The 16,576-nt window shown below is 42.4% G+C and overlaps 1 protein-coding gene across 1 annotated transcript; it reads left to right on the forward strand.

The window, feature by feature from the left end:
* Nucleotides 1-13,868: 13,868 nt before the first annotated feature.
* Nucleotides 13,869-15,603, forward strand: LOC704337 (protein CFAP144P1). Its single transcript, XM_015133686.2, has 2 exons — nucleotides 13,869-14,647; nucleotides 14,745-15,603. The coding sequence occupies exon 2, from the start codon at nucleotides 14,952-14,954 to the stop codon at nucleotides 15,357-15,359; it is 408 nt and encodes a 135-aa protein (XP_014989172.1). The 5' UTR covers nucleotides 13,869-14,647; nucleotides 14,745-14,951; the 3' UTR covers nucleotides 15,360-15,603.
* The last annotated feature ends 973 nt before the right edge of the window (nucleotides 15,604-16,576 follow it).

The raw sequence follows: 16,576 nt of genomic DNA on the forward strand, positions 1-16,576 counted from the left end.
CAGAAAGAGCTATGACTGAAGAAAGTAATTGAAGTTGTCTAGCTTGAAAATGCAAACATAGGTATTTATAAGCTCATATGTCCCTTTAGGGCACACGCCCAGTGTTGGGGAGAAAACCATTTTAAGTGTCCACCGTGGCAGCCTGCCCTTTGGCATGGGCATGTGTAATCACCCCCATAGGATTTCAGGTGAGAGCTCCAAATCTTTCATCTGCAGTCTCTTTTTATATGATTTAAAAATTGAATATCTAATCATTTGCCTATTTCCTAACATTTATTTTACCTGGAACCTTCTTGAGGCTGAAATGGTTTTGTCACTTAGACCAGTGTCTTGACCATCATTTTTTAAGAAGTTGAACATTGAGATATTTAATAAGCATAGAGGTATTGATAAAAACTTAGCTATTTTATCTTCCTCTGATCACAAAAGCTACACATGTTCATTAAAAAAATAAAAAATAAAAAAATAAAAAAAAATAAGTGGCCAGGCATGGTGGCTCAAACCTGTAATCCCAGCACTTTGGAAGGCTGAGGCAGGCGGATCACAAGGTCAGGAGTTCGAGAACAGCCTGGCCAACATGGTGAAACCCCATTTCTACTAGAAACACACACAAAAAAATTAGCTGGCATGGTGGCACATGCCTGTAATCCCAGCTACTCAGGAGGCTGAGGCAGGAGGATCATTTGAACCCAGGAGGTGGAGGTTGCAGTGGGCTGAGATCGTGCCATTGCACACCAGCCTGGGTGACAGGGTGAGACTCCATCTCCAAAAAATAAAATTTAAAAGCTGCTCATAATTACAACACTTCATGGTAGTCAATGTTAGTACTTTGGAGTAAATATTTCCCACTTCCCCTAGATATGTCTTTGGTTTTCTTGGCCTGTGGTTTGCAATTCTGGCTCTTCTTTTGTCCCAATGTTATGTTGTAGCCATACACCTCCGTACAAGCATAGTCCAGGTAAATGCTCCTCCTCAACCCAGTGCAAACCCTTCTAAAACAGCAGTGGATTCCGAGTCTCAGGACTCCTTGGAAACTACAGATGGAAAGACTTCTCCACAGACCTTTGCTTGTCTGTCTTCTCTAAAATCCATTGCCAAGATGGGGCCTCATACTTGACCCTAGTGGGCACTCAATGTGTGTTGAGTTAATGAATGAAAGTTTTCCTTTGCTCCCTGTTCTGCTTGTCTTACCTGAGGCAATGCCACACGTGATAGCACAGGATGAACGTTTCTGAACACAAAAAGAGGGAGCTGTGAGGCGGCACCTGCAGAACAAATCTAGGATTTTCAGAGGAAGTCTTTGGAACTGGCTGTGGTCCAGCGTTTCCCAGCAGCGCTCCATGGAGTATTGATCCCCCAGCAAGCTCAGAAAACAAGGGACATGTGGTGAGATGAATTTGAGAAACACTACAAGCATATTAGTATATTTAAAAAGCATATTAATATATGTGAATAGCATATTATTAAAATCTGGGATTTTATATATTTTAATAGATTAATTATATTGTCATATTAATTTGTATTTTACAGAGGAGGGAAACAGGCTGGAAAGGTGACGTGACTTTGCTCGAGCTAACGAATACCAGACCGAGGCTTGACGGAGCCCCTCTCCACTTCCGGGTCACAGCTCTTCCCATTTCTCCCTGCTTTCCCCTCTGGGTTTCTGTTACTTCTAAAAGACTCAGAGGGAAAGTTCTAAAATTGGACCAATGGGACATTTTTAGCTCTTACCAGGCAGATTTTTCCACAGAGCTTGAGAAAGTTCCTGTAGTTCCCGTGCTGCGATCTCAAGATCCCGGGCTCATTGCCAGATGATTCCTATGCTGGCTGTTAGTTAAGCGTAGTCCAGGTAAAATGAAATTTTGTTCAAGGGACACTGCTTTCTATTTTCCAAGGATGCTAGTAAATGGTCACTCCGTCTTCCATATTTATGTGAGTCATGTCTGTCATGTAATTTATATAAAATACCGCACTGGTTGGCATTCATATACAATTGCAGGGCATTCTTTCACTTGTCACAAAAATGAAGTTATCCACATACATGAACTTTTAAAAAGTAATTTGTATTTTCCCTTGGAGTCATAAAAATTTTTAAAAAGAGTATCTCCAGTGAAATCTTTCTATATATGGGACATCCACTTGCCAAACTTCACTTGGCTTTGTTGTAATTGTCAACACCAACGTTGAACAGAGAGACTCTCCAGCCTCTGAGATCTACCCCAAAGGGAGAGACCGTATGGAGCGGCGGTGAGGGGCTCAGGTTTCAGAAGGAGACGTTTGTGTTATACTGGCCCTGTCATGTATAACCTGTGGGGTCTGGGACAGTTCACTTCACCTCTTGACACCTCAGTTTCTCCCTATAAAATGAGGATAACAATGCCTGCCTCCAAGACTTGTGGTAAGGATTTAAACGGCTTGGCCCAGAATAATCCCTTAATGAGTCGTAAATATCATTGCCTCATCTGTTTCTGGATGTGTTTAAGATTTCTTTTTCTTTGTCTGCCTTTGTATTTTAATCAGAAGCAGTCAATTTTTGCTGCTTTCTGTCGCTGGGGTCTCTATCTCTCAGGGAGTCCTATCATTCACAAGTGCTCCAAATCTTTTGAACACCCTTTCCACCTTTGACTAGTTCCCCACTGTGGATAGCCTACCTTTCTGAGACAGACTTCAAAGCAATTATAGCCTGCCAATCAGATGTACCCATACGGCTTGATTCGGAACACAGGGTGGTCCTATTTGAAGCCACCTGGTCACACTCAAATCCAGTCAGGTGTAATAGCTAAAGCTCCAAATAAAGCTAATCCCTTCAATCACACATGGCCTCCCTATCACACTCAGCAGGGAAACCCATTCCAATTCTTTCTTCCTCTCCCCCAAACGGCTTCATTGGAGCCCACCGGCTGCCACCCATGCCCTGGGGACTCGAGCACAGCTTCTGTCAGCTCCACTTGGTTCAGTGAGAATGTTCCAGAGAAGTGAAGGGAACTGTTTACCCAACAGACAGAGGTCCTTCACACCTGCCAGCAGCCTTAGGCATATCTTCTGTGTGCTACCATGTGATAGAGTGAGTGTCCCTGTCTTCACTGTCAGAGGCCCCTTTCTGTTATGCTAGTCTCGGTACCTGCAGGATCATGAAACAAAGCCGATTTGGTGGGGACATGAGGGCAGAGACTCACCCCCACCAAGCTAGATTTTCAGTTGGGAAATATTCTTCAAAACCTTAAATTCTGAAAACAGATGTCTGCCTGGTCATGCAATCTTCACTACATTATCCAAGTTTCCTGTTTAGAACCATTTATTTCCTCAACTTTCATTTCCCACTTGATAAAAACGTGATCACAGTTGAGAACTGAAGTGAAAGGATGCAGTGTAGTTTAACCAATTAGAAGCTGATCGGATGGGCTTGTGTTTGGCTGTGACAGAGTGGCTGATAATCTGACTTCCTGAACTCTAAAAGCTGGAAAAAAACACCACCTCTAGGACTCCCAGCAAAAAACAAAACAAAACTGTTGGGAGGTATCAGAGGGCAACCAAGGTAGTCAGGCCTTAGGAGAGAGAAAGGAAACTCACAGAGGTGAGCTGGGCCTCCTCCACAGCTTTGTATCTGCAGAGCATTTGCCAATCCACACTGCAGGCGTAGACGCCCAACAGAGTCCAAAATGAACCGGAGGCTGACACGGTCTCACCAGCCTAGGCAGGCCCAAATTGTTCAGGGCTACCAAGGCAGCTAGGAATTAAGGAGCCAAGTTCCTGAAGTGAAGGGAATTTGCAGAGGAAGGAGTTCCCTAGTCTGCATGGAATTCACCATTGAGGCATCTGAGGGTACCTGAAGGTGCATGTTGCAAGTGAGAAACCAGGAAGACTAAGACTGATACAGCCATTCAAGAGATCACTGCCTACATACGCACCCCCAGTGGCATGACAACTAATAACTAACGAATAGCAAACCCACAAAAATGACAAGCCGCCAGACCATAAAACTGAGGAGCATGATTAAGTCGAACCTGTACAAGCAAACTCAAAGGAAGAAAGAAAGTATGATAGAAACCTATATTGTAGGACACCTAGGCACAAATTAAAAAAGAAATGAGAGGCTGGGTGTGATGGCTTACACCTCTAAATCTCAGCACTTTGGGAGGTTGAGGTGGGGGGACTGCTTGAGGCCAGGAATTCCAGACCAGCCTAGGTAACATATCAAGCCCCCATCTCTAAAAACAATTTTTAAAAAATTAGCTGGGTGTGGTGGCACATATTAATAGCTGTAGTCCTAGCTATTAACACTAGCTGAGGTGGGAAGCTGAGGTGGGAGGATCGCTTGACCCCCGTTCGAGGCTTCAGTGAGCTATGAATGCACCACTACACTTCAGCCTGAGTGACAGAGTAAGAGAATGTCTCCAAAAAAAAAAAAAAAAAAAAAAAAAGGAAAGAAAAGAAAGAAATGTGAAAGATCAATATTGAAGAAAACAACTAAAGTTACAGATATTTGTGAATAATTGAATCAATGAAATTAAAAGATATTTCTGATTTTTGGTTGGAAAGACAAATTATAAATGTACCAATTTTTCCCACATTCATCTATGTATTTTACACAACTCCAATCAAAATCCATAAACACTGCTTTTAAAGCATAATAAAAACAAGTTCTAAGTTAATATATAAGAATAAACCTGTTAGCAATTAGAAAGAAAACCTGTGAGAATGTTAAGAAATGTTTGAAAAAGACAGTAATGAGAATGGCAGAAATTAAAAGCACTTTAGAACTAGAAAAACAAAAATAGATATCACTAGATGGATTAAACACATAAATGTAAACAAGCCACAAAATGCAAACTGTAGTAGTAAACCAAGGTAATGTAGATGAATATATGTATAATGATTTTCTTTTTTATGATACAAACTTTGATCCATTTTGTATTTTTGTTGGATTTAAGAAGTGAGATAGGAATTAGCCTTTATTTTTCTGAAGTAGTTTGCTATTAACTGAATTTCCACACCTATTCTAAGTGATCCTTTATCATATACCAATTTTCTGTGATTTATTCATTGTCTAGTCCTTTCCCTGTACTATTTTAATTGCTATGGTTTCATGTGTTTCTATGTGCAAAGGGCACACCTATCTCATTATTTTTTATTTTTAGAATGTCTTATGGCTCTTCTCAGTTATACATTATTTTATATGACCTTTTAAACTATTTGATCAAATCACAAAAGTATTTTTGTTTGCAACTGCATTTAATTTGTTTGTAGATTTGAGAAGATGGGTGATATGGTTTGGCTGTGTCCCCACCCAAATCTCATCTTGAATTGTAGCTCCCATAATTCCCATGTGTTGTGGGAGGGGCCCAGTGGGAGGTAACTGAATCACGGTGGCAGTTTCCCTGATACTGTTCTTGTCTTAGTGAGTAAGTTTCATGAGATCTGATGGTTTTATAAGAGAAAACCCCTTTCACTTGGCTCTCATTCTCTCTTTGCCTGCCGCCACGTAAGACATGCCTTTGCCTTCCACCATGATTGTGAAGCCTCCCCAGACACGTGGAACTGTGAGTCCATTAAACTTATTTTTCTTTATAAATTACCCAGTCTTGGGTATGTCTTTATCAGCAGGGTGAAAATGGACTAATACAATGGGACACCTCTACATTATTGAATCTTTGGGTCCAATCAGAAGATGGTTATATTTTTCTTAAAGGAGGTATATTTTCAAAGAAAGGGATAGAATTTTTATAGGTTTCTATTTATCTGTATCTATTTATATATATATGAATAATACTATATATGTAAGTATATATAATATAACATTATTCAGCTGTAACAACTTTTTACTGTGTAATCTGTCAGTGACTGGAAGAGATTTATGTTACTATGCTTGTATTATTGTCACATTCTAAATTTTCAGCAGGATTCTTATAGGTAATCCTTGACTTGTTTACATCTGATTTTCATAAAAGTTAAACTTTTATGTATTTTTAAATGACTTTTCATTCCTCTACATCCGCTCTGATGTGCTGAATTCAGACGTTCCTACATGAACTGACCTCAAAACTCCCTGAGATATTTTTCATGGTGGGGGTTCCTGTCAGCCAGCCAACAGTCCACTTCATTTTTGTTTTTTCTTTTTCTTTCAGCAGAGACAGGGTCTCGCCGTGCTGCCTGGGCTGGTCTCGAACTCCTGGCCTCAAGCAGTCTTCCTGCCTTGGCCTCCCAAAGTGCTGAGGTTACAGATGTGAGCCACTGTGCCTAGCTAAGAGTTCACTTCTGATACTATTACTCTCTTGTCTTATGAAATTATCTGAGTATTAATTTGATCTCACCTTTATTATTTTATAAAAATGATTGTAACCTCTAAACATAAATGGGTTGATGCTGGTGGTAAGAACTGTAGCTTTTTCATAAGATTAATTCTAATGCAATAAAGAAGGAATTTATTAGAGGTAACCAAGTAGCAAATCATCAGTTTCCTTCAGGCATTTATTGTGAAAGTAAAGCAAAATTAATGAAACTACATGAACTACATTGAAACTATATTAATAAAGTTGATTATCTGGAATATCAGTGTCCAGTGGAATATAATACAAGCCACACTGGTAATTTAAAATTTTCTACAGGCTACATTAAAAGATTGCCGGGCCCAGTGTCTCATGCCTGTAATCCCAGCACTTTGGGAGGCTGAGGCAGGTGGATCACGAGGTCAGGAGTTCAAGACCAGCCTGGGCAATATGGTGAAACCTCATCTCTACTAAAAATACAAAAATTAGCCAGGCGCAGTGGCACGCACCTGTAATCACAGCTACTTGGGAGGCTGAGGCAGGAGAATCGCTTGAACCCGGGAGGCGGAGGTTGCAGTGGTCCGAGATCACGCCACTGCACTCCAGCCTGGGCAACAGAGCGAGACTCCATCTCAAAAAAAAAAAAAAAAACCACACACACACATGAAATTAAATTTAAATTTGCGATATATTTTATTTAATACAATGTACCCAGAAACATTATCATTTCAGCATAATATAAATATTAAAAAATTCTAATAAGGCAATTTACATTTTTTTCATATTAAGCCTTAAAAAGCTGGTACTTATTTTACACTTACAGGATGTCTCACCTCAGACGTGCCATGCTCTCAGGCACTCTGCAGTGCTCACGTATGGCCAGTGGCTGTTGTAATGGAGGGCGCAGACCCAGAAGGTAAGGTGTAGAAATATTACCATACAGTAGCTCTCTTGGAATGAAATTCACTTTGTAACTTAAAGGGTTTATCAGCTTTGGCATATTACATTTTCATAAACTTTTTCAAGATTATCTTATAAATAAAAAGAATTGCTCACATGATGTTTTGATGCTATGGCTTCATGGCAATTAGGAATCTCTTACGAACTTGACTCTTCAACCACATAAAGTTGTAAACCAAAAATAAAATTCTAAGGGCCCCCCAACCATCTGAATGGACTTCCCCCTAGGCCAGGGCATTGTAAAATTAACCTGAAGGATTGGTTCAGACCATGATGGGAAGTTGGGGTTGGACGTGTGTCATTATACCTTCCGGCATTAACAGCAACACACATCCTAAGTCTGATAAGAGACATTTACAATACACTCTCTGTGAAGTCTCTACCTGGAGGCCTCATCTGCATGATACAATTTTGGTCTTCACAACCTCTTATCATAACCCAGACATTCCTTTCTATTGATAATAACTCTTTCAACCAATTGCCAATCAGAAAAATGTTAAATCTACCTATAACCTGGAAGTCCCCCGTTCCAGGAGGCAGCTAGCCAGGCGTGGGTGGGGCAAGAGAGGGCTCCCCCCACACCCCTACCAGGAAAGTCAGGTGACCATCAGGTGACGGTCAAGCGGTTGTTAACTGTCACTGGAAAATAATAATTGGTCACAGTCAGCACCAGGGAAAGGCAGTCTCCCTATGTTGATAGGAAACACCAGTAATCGGCAGCTTTCAGGAGTTGGGCGAGTGAGCTGAGGCATGCACATTAAGAGACAAAAGGTGGAATGTGACCTTCCGGGGCATTCCACCAGAAAAGGGAAGAAAGCCTCAGGCAGGCATTTGTACAGCTTCTTAAACGCACTGTGCGTGCTCACCTACCGAGCACAAGGAGGGCACCACACATGCAGTGGCCCACCCTGAGGGAAGAATCATGGGAAAAGGGATGCAAGACCCTGGAAGTATGCCAGCATGTAAAACCCCAAGTCCAAAGGTCAAATGCCTCACTTGTCCTTCTAGTCACCACTTGGGTCTCTTCTAAGTGTACTTTCCTTTCTTTCATGCTCTACGTCTTTTTAATAAACTTCCAGCCTGGACGCGATGGCTCACGCCTGTAATCTCAACACTTTCGGAGGCTGAGGTGGATGGATCACCTGAGGTCAGGAGTTCGAGACCAGCCTGGCCAACATGGCAAAACCCTGCCTCTACTAAAAATACAAAAATTAGCAGGGTGTGGTGGTGGGCACCTGTAATCCCAGCTACTCGGGAGGCTGAGGCAGGAAAATCACTTCAACCCGGGGGGCAGAGGTTGCGGTGAGCCGAGATCGCACCACTTCACAACAGCCTGGACGAAAGAGTGAGACTTGTCTCAAAAACAAACAAACAAACAAAAGACAAAAACCTTCCTCTCCTGCTCTGAAACTTGCCTCTATTTCTTTTTCTGCCTTAAGCCATCAGTCAAATTCTTCTGAGGCGGCAGGAATTAAGGTTGCTGCAGACCTGTATGGATTCACTGTCAGTATTTGGATGTTCGCCGCCCCTAATGACCCTTCCTTCAAGTTGTTTTCCCTTTCTGGACCGAACCAATGCATATCTTAAATGTATGTGGTTGATGTCTCAGGCCTCCCTAAAATGTATAAAACCAAGCTCCACCTCCGCCACCATGGGCACACGTTCTCAGAATCTCCTGAGGGTTGTGTCACAGGCCATAGTTACTCATATTTGGCTCAGAATAAACCTCTTCAAATATTTTACAGAGTTTGACACTTTTCATCGACAAAGTAACACTCTTTGGCAAGATTCCCCTGACATATTTTGCCCATCTGTTTATTTAAAATTTCGATTGCACTTGCTTTAGGAGTATCTCTTGTCAACACTAATAATTATAGATGCACTGTTTTAACTGTATCTCATATAGACCTGAACTCATTGGGTTTAATTTTGTGATTCAATACATGAGTAAATGCCATTTGTAGGTACTATTACCGGAGACAGTTTCACTCTCATTTTGTTTAAGTGTGCTTTCTTAGTTTGTATCTTTGCTACATGGCCTGTATTTTTTTTTTAGGTAATTTCACTCTTCTCTCTGTGGTAATTTGAAAATTATTAAGACTGATCTTCTTTCAACTTTAAGTAGCATACTTAAAAGTGAACATTGCAAGTCATCTTCATTCAACCTCATAAAGCAAAACAAAATCTACTTACTTCTCCCTGTGGAAGATGAGGGCACTCACCCCCTTAGACTTCCTTCTATAAGCTTCAAGATTGTGTCAGAACATATTAGGATTTTTATTTGTCTATTGTTGTTATTTTTAACATTATGTAGCTTTTCTATAAATAGGTATAACATCTACATTCTGTACTATGAACATGATTTTTCTATTTTTATTTTCTATTTTCTATTTTTATTTTTCTATTTTCTATTTTTAAATAATTTACATAATTTACTGCTTACTCTCAGTCAGGGGTAGCCACCTATTTTCTGTTTTGTTTTGTTTTGTTTTGTTTTTTGAGACAGAGTCTTGCTCTGTCACCCAGGCTAGAATGCAGTGGCGCAATATCCACTCACTGCAAGCTCCACTTCCTAGGTTCATGCATTCTCCTGCCTCAGCCTCCCAAGTAGCTGGGACTACAGGCGCCCACCACCACACCTGGCTAAGTTTTTGTATTTTTTAGTAGAGATGGGGTTTCATCGTGTTAGCCAGGATATTCTCGATCTCTGACCTCGTGATCCGCCTGCCTCAGCCTCCCAAAGTATTGGGATTACAGGCGTCAGCCACTGCGCGTGGCCAGCCACCTAATTTTTAAGGCCCATTTCAAAATGAAAATGTAGAGCCTTTGTTCAAACATTATTAAGAATTTTCAGATGACAACAGCTGAGCATTAAGTCACATGAGGCCTGTTTCAGCACAATGCCCTCTACAACCGCATCCTAAGCCTAGGAAGACCGCCCTGCTGCCAGTCTTTTCATGCCCTTCCCTATTTGTCACTTAGTTTGATTTCTCATTTGGTAGACTGGGTATAGACTTTGCACCAGTCCCTGCCCTGCTGGCCCTCAGAGTCTTTCCTTCCCCTTCCCCTGCTGTGCCTTGAGCCATAGGTTCTTGACTCAGCTGGTTTTTCAGCTAGATTTGGCCCACAGGAATGGCTGTCAATAAATTGGAAGGATGGAGGAAGGTGAAGCAGAATCTTTTTCTCCCGGTTCATCTCAGTCAGCATCTCAGGAACCAGCTCCTCACTGTCTAAAGCACTATCTCCATCCCCACTGGACAGGCCTGCTAGGATTCCAGATTCCTTCAGGCAACTCTGACCCCTGGCCTGACTCCTTTGTCCAGTCAGCCCAGGGACTGGCTATTGGGCTAATCTTGAAGTATCTTAATGTTATTTGTTATCTTAGCTCTTACATCAACAGTGAAACTGAATTCCTTTATTCAGTTCCTCCTGTTTCAAATACTCATGAGAAATATACTTCTTGATTTTATACAAAGAAGAGATGGCTGTCTGTTACCTTCATATGCAAATGACAGTCTAGCATGATGTAAAATTCATGAGTTGCATGTGTTTATTTTACTAAAGTTTGGAGCAGTGCCTCTCGTATGTTAGCCATGCATCTGAATCACCTGGAGGGCATATCAAGACACTGATTTCTGAGTTCCACCTCCAGAGAATTGAAATTAGTATGTCTGAGATAGTGGTCCAAGATTTGGCATTCTAACAAGATCCCAGGTGATGCTAAAGCTGCCAGCCTACAGACCACATGCGAGTAGCATTCCTCTGAAACTCGCTCCATTATCTGCTAGCATTTAATGCTACTTAGAAGATGTGTGAGTTCAGTCTCAGTTTTTAAGTTTAATAGGTGACAGGAGTATTCATAAGGTTATCTTTAACCTGGTAGTTCAGCAAATTTTCCAGAATGTTGTGACATTAGCCAGCCATTGTAAATTTTCTTCTTGATCAGATGATCGCTACCTTCCTTCATTTTAGAGAAAATTTCTTCTAAAATATTTTTAAGAATATGTTTGTTTCTGTTTCATTTGTTCTCTCCTCTATTTGAGGCAGAACCACCAAAGTATCCACATGTTGGCCTCTACTGTGGCTCCCTTGTGCATGCTGGTTCTCCCAGGTTTCATGCACCTTGGGAGAATCCCTGATGAGCCCAGTTCTCCAGATAATTGATGGATTGGCAAGAAAACTAGGCACTCTGGTAACTTTGTCCTCACATACATTTCTTTCAAATCTGTGGTCCACTTAGTGGAAAGTAACTCAGCCAGCCATGGGTCAGGCTGCTTGCAGGACCTGGGTCTCCATAATGGAAAGTCCATGTAGGCACCTGCTATTTCTTGATTCTACTACCAGTGTCATTCTGTGGTGAGGAACTGAGCTCCTTTCTTTTCTTGGCTTTCCCAGATTCTTAAGTGCTATTCTCCAAATTGAAGGGAACTTAGAAAGATCTTCAAAAATTCCCATGCTTTCTCTTCCCTCACTGCCTGCAACATGTTCTATGGAACTATATGTTGACTCTTCCTTCAACCTGTTCCAAAGTAAACAATCTATTGGCTGTTGTTTACAATCAGTGTGATATGGTTTGGCTGTGTTCCCACCCAAATCTCATCTTAAATTGTGGCTCCCACAATTCCTACATGTCATGGGAGGGACCTGGTGGGAGGTAATGGAATCAAAGTTTCCTTTGCTGTTCTCATGATAGTAAGTCTCATGAGATCTGATGGTTTTATAAAGGGGAGTTCCCCTGCACATGCTGTCTTGCCTGCCACCATGTAAAATGTGCCTTTCCTCCTTCTTTGCCTTCTGCCATGATTTTGAGGCCTCCCCAGCCACATGGAACTGTGAGTTTATTAAACCTCTTTTTCTTTGTAAATTATGCAGTCTCAGGTATGTCTTTATTAGCGGCATGAGAACAGACTAAAACACAGTGAAAATAGAGAACATACTTGTTTTCTGAATAGACAAAGTTTTCTGAACTACGAATTAACATTTTTGTTCATTTAGGTGATTATAAGGAAGGTGTTACTTTTTTATTTCCCAATAAGTTTTCTTTCCTAGTTTAAAGATAACTCATAAGGAGCAAGAGATTTTCCAGTATGAAGAGAGGAATAATGCAGTGCGGTTTTCAAGGAGTCAGAAGGAGCGAGGAGACTCTATAAACCACATTCTTACTCTGAAGTACTTTAGAGTTTGAGAGAATAAGTAGTTTCTACTTGAGATAAAAAGCAATGTCCTTAAGAGAAATCCAAGTTACAATTAAAGCAAGGAAAGGCAAGGAACTGTCAATAAAGAAGCAGTCTATGGAAAAAGGGAAGTTTGCTAATCATGTAGCTGGACTTCCAAAGCATAACTGGAAGTTTTATGCAGCATGGGAGGAAAAGGGTGTTGGGCCAAGGGAGAAAATTCAGAATCTTATGGTGATACAAGCACGGGAGAGAATAGGGGACCAAAGGAGCTTATGATTCGAATGCTATTCAAAGAAACCCGGAATGTTCAGCAGAGAGGGTTGCTACTTCAGACAAAAAAGAGGGGAGGGTGCAGCAGCTCCCTTCATCATCTGATGGAGTTAGGCATCTCAGGTAGTGAGCAAGGAAGTCCAAATCTAGTCACTAGGTGCTCAGGAGTGGGCAGTCATCCTGCCAGCTTGGACCCTGTGTGTCTGGTTCCAGTGAAGATTAAGTCATCAAACCAAGGGAGCACAGGGACCAAGAGGTAAGCTGCAAAAACTACAGCTCTTCTCCAGACATCCCCTACAAGATCCTGTCCAGAGACACCGGAGGAGGCAATGGTGCTGGTCAGCGCTTTGTGCCATTTTGTGGCCTCTCCCACCTGCCCCCTCTTTTTGGTCCAAGTTCTTGTCCCGCCTGCTTACCCACCCACTGCCTGCCTATAGTCCTTCCCTCTCTGGTCTTTAGTGTCCTCACTGGTAAAATTAACATAACATCTCTAATCATGCATATTCATGTAGTGAGGTAGATAATGTGAAAGGGCTTTGAACAATGTAGTAAGGGAAAGAGAGTAAGATACTGACTTCCCGTTTTCCCAATTCCTGCTTCAGAACTGCTCTCCTAGGCTCCAAGCCCCTACCTCTGTTAGCCCCTTGATCAATCTTTGTCTGTGGAGAGGCAAAACTACATGGTATCCCAAGAACAGGGACCAATATTACAGCCCCATTTCTTTTCTTTGCTATTTCCCTTGATCACTCTTTTTTTTTTTTGAGACGGAGTCTCACTCTGTCGCCCAGGGTGGAGTGCAGTGGCGGGATCTCAGCTCACTGCAAGCTCCGCCTCCCGGGTTTACGCCATTCTCCTGCCTCAGCCTCCCGAGTAGCTGGGACTACAGGCGCCCGCCACCTCGCCCGGCTAGTTTTTTGTATTTTTTAGTAGAGACGGGGTTTCACCGTGTTAGCCAGGATAGTCTCGATCTCCTGACCTAGTGATCCGCCCGTCTCAGCCTCCCAAAGTGCTGGGATTACAGGCTTGAGCCACCGCGCCCGGCCCCCTTGATCACTCTTAAACCAAGAAACTGAGATCTTTTCTCTGGTTGGTGGGGCTTCCTCACTGGAACAAAGGGGAGTATGTACATTTCATAATAGAGTTCTGTGATGAAATGTCCTAAGGAGATACATGTACATTTCATAATAGGCATTCTGTGATGGAATGTTCTGAGGGGATAAAAGCTGGAATCGGTCTCAGCACATCTCAGTTACTCATTTTGATTCGTTTGGACAAGTGAGTTACTACAGCGCTTATTTGGAAAAATGACTAGAAAGCTACCTCCAATCTCTCGGCCTCAACCCCAGGCTCCATTTCTTTCTGTTCCTTCCCGCTCTCGTCTTCCAGCCCTCCTTCCCCCCGTTACTCCTCAAACTTCCTGCCCTCAGCCTCCTCTCCAGAGCCGTCCATCTTGTTCGATTTTCTGCCCTACCCGTTTGCCCAAGCTGACTGATGTCTCCCCTTCCCAGTACCCTACCTCAAGGAACTTTCTGCCCAGCTCTTCCTCTGTTACTACCAGAGCGTCTGTGTGCCGCCCCCCTGTTCGTCAGGCACCCCTTTCCCAGTGCCCTCCTATCTTCCCCCCTCGCCCTCCTCATAGCCCTTCCTGCTAGTTTCCTGTACTCTAGTCCCCACTCCCTATCCAGCCACCCCCAACCAGACCTGACGACTTACAAATCTCACCCTGGAGAAATGATTTCCCTCATACTGGGGCAGTTCTCAGGAGGTTCAGAATTGCCAGGACTGTGGATTCCCAGCAACGACCTGGCAGACACGGGGAATCCAAGACCATGGCAAGCGAATATTCAGCCTGGCCTGCGCCTTTCCTCTCCTGCCTGGGCAGGCAGACTGCACAAGCGTCTGCATTTGAACTGGCTTCTCCGTGGAACTTGGTCTGTAACCACAGAGCAAACTGTAGAACCAGGAGCAGAGAAGGTAGGGGATTGAAAGGCATCGAATCTGTTCTCAAGGAGGGAGGTGATTGGCCAACGTGAGGTCCAGTTTTATGTTCATTATCTCCTGGGTTTGCCAGTTGATGGCAAGCCTTTTTCCTGGCAGTATCGAGAGGCAGTTCTAGTAAAGAGGCTGGATTCCGAGAGGCCAGAGTGGTATCATACGAACGCTGTTGCCTGGAGGTGGAGTGGGGCGCCGTTGCCTAGAGACTGCAGGAGGCCTGCGGCCGAGCGAGTGGTAAGAGGACGCCAAGAGAGCGCCGGACCCACCGAGCAGCTCCAAGGCCATGGCGGGACACCCGAAAGAGAGGGTGGTCACAGATGAGGTTCATCAGAACCAGATCTTGCGGGAGCTGTACCTCAAAGAGTTACGAACCCAGAAACTCTACACTCAGTACCACGTGAATCCCCTGCGCAAGGTTCACAGGATTACGAGGAAGCCCATGTCTTGGCATGATAACCTGGAGGAACCCGCAGACGCCAGGTTTCTGAATCTCATTCACCATGCTGCCCAGGGGCCAAGGAAGAAGTACCCGGAGGCACAAACTGAAAACCAGGAAATTGGGTGGGACTCAGAGCCCTTGGTCGACCCAGAACGCAGTGACCGTAGGATGAACCACTTCAGGGTCTACAATGACATCACTCTGTACAAAGCTAAAATGTGGAGCTTGGGAGAAGATGATCGCCACAAGTAGCATTTCAGCAATGGAGTCAGTTCCTGGATTTAATGTCCTAAATATCCGCTGCCTAGAAGAGTAAATATTACTTTAACCCCCCGTCCATAATTCATGGATAATGGCAAAAATTAGGAAGCATAAAAAAATGCGGAAGAAGGAAATAAAAATTGCCCATTATCTCACCATATGGAAGTGACTAATATTAGCATATTGAACCATTTGTTTTTAAAATTAATAATAAATTGCATATATTTATTGTGTACAATGTGATGTTTTGAAATATGTATATATGGTAGAATGGTTAAATCGAGTATCTCACATACTTATTTTGTGGTGAGAGGACTTAAAATCTATTCTCTTAGGGATTTTCAAGAATACAATACATTGTTATTAACTGTAGTCACTACAGTTAATCTTGACAGCTCTCTTGAACTTATTCCTCCAACTGAAATTTTGTATCCTTTAGCCAACATCGCCCCAATTCCTACCCCTAACCCCTGGTAATCACCATTCTAATCTCTAATTCTATGAGTTTGACTTTTTTGGATTTAGAAAATGTGGTATATTTACTTAATGGAATACAATTCGGCCTTAAGAAAGAAAGAAATCTCGTCATTTACAGCAACATGGAGGAACTTGAAGGACATTATGTTAAGTGAAATAAGCCAGGCACAGAAAGACAAATACCACATGATCTCACTTATATGGTGAATCTAAATATGCCAACATGTTTGCATACTTCTATATTTTTCTGTATATTTGAACTTATTGATCTTACATTTTGATTAATAAAAGATCGTAAGCATATATTTTCAGACAGGTGGAGAAAACGGACAGGAATATGATTCTACTTATGTGGCATGAACATATAAGATTTGATTATGCCTCTTATCCCCGTGTAATTACAAAATAGTGCCTTCTTTCACTCTCAAAAGTCTTAGTGGAAGCAAGTCTGAAGAAAGTTGGAGGAAAGGGTAGAGTTTTACAGGGAAGTTAAGGAAAGTTAAGATAAAGATAGTTGAGCAAAAATAGTAAACCATTATACTGTCAGTTTTGAAGCCACCAAAAGAAATTTAACTTAACATTTTAAATAATTAGTGCTAATTAATTATTTAACTTAAAAATTTGGGGGCCAGGTACAGTGGCTCACGCCTGTAACCCCAGCACTTTGGGAGGCTGAGGTGGGCAGATCATGAGGTCAGGAGTTGGAGACCAGCCTGGCCAACATGATGAAA

This window comes from Macaca mulatta, chromosome 3 (assembly GCF_049350105.2).
Source record: "Macaca mulatta isolate MMU2019108-1 chromosome 3, T2T-MMU8v2.0, whole genome shotgun sequence".
Lineage (NCBI taxonomy): Eukaryota > Metazoa > Chordata > Mammalia > Primates > Cercopithecidae > Macaca > Macaca mulatta.

Excerpts from the sequence above, each read along its gene's own strand:
- LOC704337 (XM_015133686.2), top strand. The coding sequence starts at position 14,952 with ATGGCGGGACACCCGAAAGAGAGGGTGGTCACAGATGAGGTTCATCAG.